The 7,104-nt window shown below is 49.0% G+C and overlaps 1 protein-coding gene across 1 annotated transcript; it reads left to right on the forward strand.

Moving 5' to 3' along the window:
* Positions 1 to 3,904: 3,904 nt before the first annotated feature.
* Ankrd33 (ankyrin repeat domain 33) lies at positions 3,905 to 6,755 on the forward strand. The gene is made up of 3 exons (XM_090355853.1): positions 3,905 to 4,034; positions 4,198 to 4,338; positions 6,034 to 6,755. Exons 1-3 carry the CDS (start codon positions 3,914 to 3,916, stop codon positions 6,753 to 6,755), a joined length of 984 nt encoding a protein of 327 aa, XP_090211979.1. The 5' UTR covers positions 3,905 to 3,913.
* Positions 6,756 to 7,104: the final 349 nt, after the last annotated feature.

Here is a 7,104-nt window from a genome sequence, read left to right on the forward strand (position 1 = left end):
GTATTGAGCCTCAGGCCTAGGGAATGCTAAGCATGTATGCTAATACTAACCTGCACCTCCAGCCTTACCAAGAAATTTTGCTAAATCAACAAAAATGACTAGGCTCATGCCTAGTGGCTGATGCAATATTCCCAGCCACTCAGAAGGCTGAGATCTTCTGATCAAGGTTCAAAGCCAACCTTGGCAGAAACGTCTAAGAGACTCCGTCTCCTAGTAATCAGCACAAAAGGTAGACTGGAGGCATGGCTCAAGTGATAGAGTACTAGCTATGAGAAAAAGAATTAAGTCAGAACATCAGGCCCTGAGTTCAAGTACCCAGTGCGCATGTGCGCGCACACACACACACACACACACACACACACACACACACACACACACACACATACATCAGATTCTAGCAGTAAGAGGAAAAGAAGGGAGAAAAAAAGAAAAAAATGTGTTCCTTCATCTTTTATCAAGGGAGCAAAGATTTTCCTACCCCTCAACCCATGCTTGCATTTTCCTGACCACACCAAGCTGAAAGGTGACTGGAGAGAAGGGGGTTTATGGATAGACATTGAGTCTGCTAATCAGAAAAGATTCACATATAATCTGACAGATCTCTCCTAAATGCCACTTAGAATTCCATAGCATGTCTTCAAGACATTTTCCTGTGATTGCAAGGGGTACAGCAACCATCTTGTGACTAAGAAGAAAAGTAAAAGAATCCAAAAAAGGCCCTGACACAATCAAATTGCTTAACTAACAATAGTTTACTAGCCTTGAACTTGTATCTCATGTGTATAAAAAATAACCCCTTCTTTCTTAAGCCACATGTGTCACAGTTCAGTTGCAGAGAACAGAAATACATCTGACTAGTTTAAATAGAAAGGATTAGAAAAATCAGGCTTCAGATCAGGAGCAACTCTCAGCTCTGAAGGTCATGTGACCTCAGAGGTCACATGACCCCTGCCTGTGATTGAGAAATCAACAGAAAGACTATTATGGGAAGCTGATGTATCAGGAAGCTGCTCCCAGAGCTCGCCTGCTGCTGTCAAGTCTGTGACAGCTGAGTGGATGGCGCCTATGCTTCATGGCTCTGCTCTATACTTGTGTGCCTTGCACACAATCAGAGACTACACCACAGATTCCCAGTTCAGGGACTCTAGGAATTGCTGTTTAGTTTGTCAGCTTCTGTAGTTCAGAAGAAATGCTCATAGCAGCTTTCAATGGGTGCTGAGCAGCTAGCCCAAGACAAGACAGCTCATTACTGAAGTTAGCTTCCAGTACTCACAAGCAGAAGTGTTCTGAACTGCTACATGACCCCCAGAACCAGGGCAGTTCTTAAACACAGCACTAAGTGAAGTACACACACAGAAAGAACAACAGGGCACACTTCATAACATGTTGCTTAAAGACATATACATAAACTGGGTTTAGTGGCACATTTTGTAATCCCAGAACTCAGGCAGGAAAATCATGAGTTCAAGGCCAGACTGGAATACATAAGCAAGACTCTGTCTCAAAAATACACACACACACACACACACACACACACACACACACACACACACACACACACAAAATAGACTGGGAGTTTGTTTGGCCTAGTGGAAGAGTGCTTGCCTAGCATGCACAAAGACACAGATTCAACTCCTTGGTACTACATACATAGAAAAAATCGGAAGTGGTGCTATGGCTCAAGTGGTAGAGCTCTAGCCTTGAGAAAGCCTGAGGACAGGCTCTGAGTTCAATTCCAGGACTGGCAAAAAAAAAATACAAAAAAATTAAAAATCCGAGCAAGGAATAATTTAGCAACAATCCTATATTATTATTATATTATTAAGTAGTCTTTTTCTGTTTGTTTTACTGGTAATAGGGTTTGAACTTAGAGCTTAATAGTCGCTAGGCTGGCACTTACCATTTGAGGCATGCTTCTAAAAAGTCTTGCAGACTTTTCTGCCTGGACTAGCTTTGAACTATGATCCTTTACATTTCAGCCTTTTAAGTAGTTAGGATTAGAGATGTGAGCCACTGGCACTGAGCTATTGTTACATTAATAAATAATTCAAGAATTTCCTGTTTATTAGCACCCTGAAATGAATCCATTACATTTAATACGTCATAATTCCTATATTTTTTTCCCAGGGGACCAGTACTAGGTTTTGAATCAGGTAGGCACTCACTGAGTCATGCCTCCAGCCCTAATTCCTAATTTGATAGGTGTATGTGTGTGAGTGTGTGTGTGTGTGTGTGTGTGTGAGAGAGAGAGAGAGAGAGAGAGAGAGAGAGAGAGAGAGAGAGAGAGGAGAGAGAGAGACAAGAGAGACAAGAGAGACAGAGAGAGAGTGTTCTAGGGCTTGAACTCAGGTTCTGGCACTGTCCCTGAGCTTTTTCACTCAAGCTTAGTGAGTACTCTGTCACTTGCAGCTTTTTGCTGGCTAATTGGAGATAACATTTGCATTAACTTTCCTGTCTGGACTGGCTTCCAACCTTGATCTTCAGATCTTGGCCCCCTGAGCAGCTAGGATTACAGGTATGAGCTACCAGTGCAAAGCAATTTTACATGTTTTGATCTCTCCAGAATGCCAAAACATAGGTCCAGATAACTGCTGAGTGTCCCTTCCTCCATCGTCCCAAGTGTTGTAGCCATATTTAATGAACCTCCAGTGCCTCTCCTCTCCCTCTCACTCCAGGCCTGCTCAACCAGAGGGGAGGAGACCTCTGGCTCTTAGCCTGTGTAGCCTTTCCCTGCTTTGAAGGCTGTGCTCTGGAGAGCAACTGGCAGGTCTTGGAGGAAGAGGTAAGCACTAGATAGAGGCTGGTCCTCTGATCAGTGGATTGGAGTAGCAGCCGGGCAGGACCTTGGGGCCCTGTGTTGGTTGGTTCTAGACAACACCAGCCCCTCCTGGTCTCCAATCCCTTCTTAACCAGCTTGACCCAGCTCAGCCCCAAGGTGTTTGCGGCAGTGTTTTCTCGAAGTCTAGCCATCTGTCACCTGCTTTTGCAGGTGCTTCTGCAACTAAGCAAGTGTGCTGGGAGGTAAGACCTTACTTTTTTTCTTTTTCTTTTTGTATCCAGTGCTGGGGCTTGAGTCCAGGGCCTAGGGGCTGACCCCCAACTTCATTGCTCAAAGCTAGTGGCCTTTTGGAGGTCAATCGGAGATCAGAGTCTCACAGACGTTCCTTCCTTGGGTTGGCTTCAAACTGTGATCCTTAGATCACAGCCTCTTGAGTAGCTAGGGTTACAGGTGTGAGCCACTGGCGCCCAGCAAGAGCTTACGCTTAGAGACCCTGGAGTCCAGGTAAGGATGGGGAGAGAAAAATAACTCCTTATGGGAGCCTCCCTGGGGTCCTGCTTCACAGTGTCCCTCTACCACACTCTAGGTCCAGCCTGTCCACCTCGCCTGGTGCCTGGGACCCATGCCCAGAATTCACCTGTCCACTCTGTTACAGCTGCCAGCCACATGAGGAGGGACTCACAGGCCCCAGACTGGAAGCGGAGGGGCTGGGCATGGCTGAGACACCATTCTGCTCCAGAGAAGACACCCAGGCTCCTGGCAGCGGGCTGGGAGCCCTGTACTGGGCCTGTGTCCACAATGATGTTGCTCAACTCCAAGCTTTGCTGGATGCTGGGGTCTCCCCAGAGCAGGCCGCCCATGTGGACAGCAATGGAAGGGTGAGGTATCACCAGGGGCTTCCCCCAGGCAGCTGGAAACAGCTGGGGGCAGCTGGGTCTTCCTACCAGGCTATATTGGTCTGATGGGCCCTGAGAATTTCAAGGTCACTCTCCACTGTGGGGAAGGGGGTGCCCAAAGGGAGAAGGGGGTTGGGACCACTTTGAGGCAGATGTGGGTTTAGAGGGCACAGGAAGTTCTTAGAGAGGCCCTAGAGGAAATCAGGGACTCAGCTGCCCCTCCCCCCAGACAGGCCTCATGGTCGCCTGCTACCGAGGCTTTGCAAGTGTTGTGATCCTGCTGAGCCGCTGTCCTTACCTTGATGTGAACCATCAGGATAAAGAAGGGAACACGGCCCTCATGCTGGCTGCCCAGGCAGGTTCGAGGCTGCCCCCACCCACTGTGTATATTCCCCCCACCCCAATCAGGACCTGGCATGAGATTGTCCCACCTCAGGCCCTGCTGTGTGGGATGGAGGGTGGCTGTGAGGCTTCAGCACCTCCTGGCCTGGGGAACCACACCCCTCCCTTCCTGCCCCACAGGCCACGCCCCTCTCATGACTTTCCTGCTCAACTACTACTCGGGCCTGGACTTGGAGCGCAGGGACCAGCGGGGATTCACCGCCCTGATGAAGGCAGCAGTGCAGGACCGTCCTGAATGTGTGGCTGCCCTCCTCATGGCAGGTACATGGGTCGTGGACTCTGAATTTGTGGCCTACAGTCCCTCTGTTCAGTCTCCCCTCCAGACCCTAAGGCAACCATCATTCAGACGCAGGGACTTGGAATGTCAATCTAGGCCCCCTTCCTGGAAGAGAGGCTTCCTGGAAGATTGGGTTCTTTCTCTCAATCTAGTCTGAAGTTTGTGGATCTCGGGAAAGCTTGGAAGGGAACACAAGGCCAGGTGTAGTGACTTCTGAATGAGATCTGAGAATCACCTTTTGAAGCCAGCCTGAGGGAAGGAAAGTTCCTCAGACTTTTTTTTTTTTTTTAAATTGCATTTTATTGTCAGGATAATGTATAGAGGGGTTACAGCTACTTTTGTCAGGTAATGGGTACATTATTTCTCAAACCTTGATACCCATTTTCATGTTTTTGACCCCCTTCCCCTCCTCCTACACCCTCCCACCAATCATCTTGTTTTCCCCCTTCCCCACCCTATTTCAAATAAACAATAAACATATATACAATATTCCAGGTAACAAAGTCAGATACAGTAACCACATGAGATTAACCATAAGTGGACAAAAGGAGAAAAGAAATAACTTCACTTAGTACATTATGAGCAACAATCACAAAGATAACCTCTTGTTTCCATATCCTAGAGTTCATTCCATTTAGTCTCATCTTGTATTATCTCCTATTAATCACATAAAAAAATCTGAAAGTGGAACTGTGGCTCTAGTGGTAGAGTGCTAGCTTTGAGGAAAAGAAGCTCAGAACCAGCACTCAGGCCTAGCATTCAAGCCCTGGCAAAAAGAAAAGGAAAACACTTGAAAACAAGAAAGGGCTAGGACCTGGAATCAGATTCCTGCCCTGCCACTGGCTGAGCCATCCTAAGCGGATGACTTCTCTCTCTCACCATTATGGAGTGTGCTGGCCCCCTCCGGGTTGGACTCTGCCCCCGTGCACAAGCCAGTGCTGGGGCTTGAACCCAAGGCCTGAGCACTGTTCCTTAGCTTTTTTACTCAAGGCTATGAGTTCTACTTCTTGTACCACACTTCATTTCCAACTTTTAGGTAGTTAGTTGGAGATAGGAGGTTCACGGACTTTTCCTCTCTGGGCTGGCTTTGAACTGAGATAGCCTCTTAAGTAGCTGAGATTACAGGCATGAACCACTGACACCTGGCCTGCCCAGGATTAAAGGGGGATGAAGAGAAAAACCAAGAGAGGAGACCAGCTGACCTCCCAGAGAGCACAGCCTCTCCCTGTCCTGGGCAACCTGCACTCTACTCCTGGGGGCTCCATGACTCAGAAGCTCCCATTTGTCTCTCTGAAGTTTTCTCCCTTCTGTACGCCAGCCTCTTCTCTCCTATGCAGAAGGCTGCAGTAGTCTTCCAAAGCTAGAATCTTTGTTTTTGAATTTAATGTGAGTCAATTTTCCTTTCACAAATCACCACTTCCTATTTTTTTCCTTCCCTAGTGTCAGCCCTGGGGCTCGAACTTAAGGCCTGGGTACTGTCCCTGAGCTACTTTTGCTCAAGGCTAGTGCTCTACTACTTGAGCCACACCTCTGTTTCCAGCTTTTTGGTAGTTGAGCTTTCCTGCCCGGGCCGACTGGGGTCATAGCCTCCTGATTAGCTCAAACTACCTTCATGAGCCAGTGGCCCCTGGCCACCACTCCCTATGTTAACCACCGTGTTGCCCTGTGCCTTTTTCTAGGTGCTGATTTGACCTCCGTGGATCCTGTTAGGGGCAAGACCGCCCTGGAGTGGGCTGTCCTGACTGACAGCTTTGACACAGCGCAGAGGATCCGGCAGCTGCTAAGGAGACCCAGAGCTGAGCAGCTCAGCCAGCACTACCAGCCAGAGTGGCCGCCCTTGCCAGGGCTCGTGGCCCAGGCCCAGGCCCAGGGTCAGGCTTCCCCATCCCTTCTAGAAAGGCTTCAGGCCTCAATGAACTCCTCTTTTGCCCAGCCTCCTCAGGAAGGGGGTGTCCTAGACCACCTTGTCACCGTCACCACAGGCCTAGCCAGTCCCTTCCTCACCACTGCCTGCCATACACTCTGCCCTGACCAACCACCTGCCCTGGGCACCAGAAGCAAGTCTGTGCCAGAGCTGCTGGGGACTGCCCCTCCCCCTGCCCCAGCACCGCAACCTCCTCAGCAAGTCCCTGGCCCCAGAGCCTTTGTCCCCTACCAGAGTCCTCCGGGAATTCTCTCGAAGTGGTTACAGCCCAGGAACAGCACCAGCAAAAAGTTTCAAGTCCCCAAGATCCTCCTCTCCAAGGCACATTCATCCCCTAGCCAATGCCCATCGATGCCCAGATCCGTGGGCTATCAAAGTCTGGCGCTTCCACTCTGGCCATATCAAGAGCTCAGAATGATAAGAAGGAGGCAGCAGGAGGAGGCTAGGTGTGCACAGAATCAAGGGAAGATGGGATAGGCCAAGGCAGGTTGGTCAGGCTCTTGCCTAGACTCCTTTTTTTTTTGCCTACAGCCTCTTCTAATGTCCTATCCAGTTCTCTGCTGGAGGAAATCTACTTCCAAGGCTATGGAGTCATCCTATCAGTAACACAGTGAACCCACCTGAGTGTCCACCCACTGGGGATGGGCTGCATTGTACATGGGGTAATTACCCATACATGCTCGGTGACCTGTATTCTCTACAGAGAAGCTCTATAGAAGCTGTATTCTCTATAGAAGGAAGCTATTTACATTCGAATTAAAAGTGAGCCTTAAGATTCATTGCATAAGGGCTGGAGCATGGCCTAGTGGTAAAGTACTTGCCTAGC

The sequence above is a fragment of the Megascapheus bottae genome, chromosome 2 (assembly GCF_031878675.1).
Source record: "Megascapheus bottae isolate mThoBot1 chromosome 2, mThoBot2.hap1, whole genome shotgun sequence".
Taxonomy (NCBI): Eukaryota; Metazoa; Chordata; class Mammalia; order Rodentia; family Geomyidae; genus Megascapheus; species Megascapheus bottae.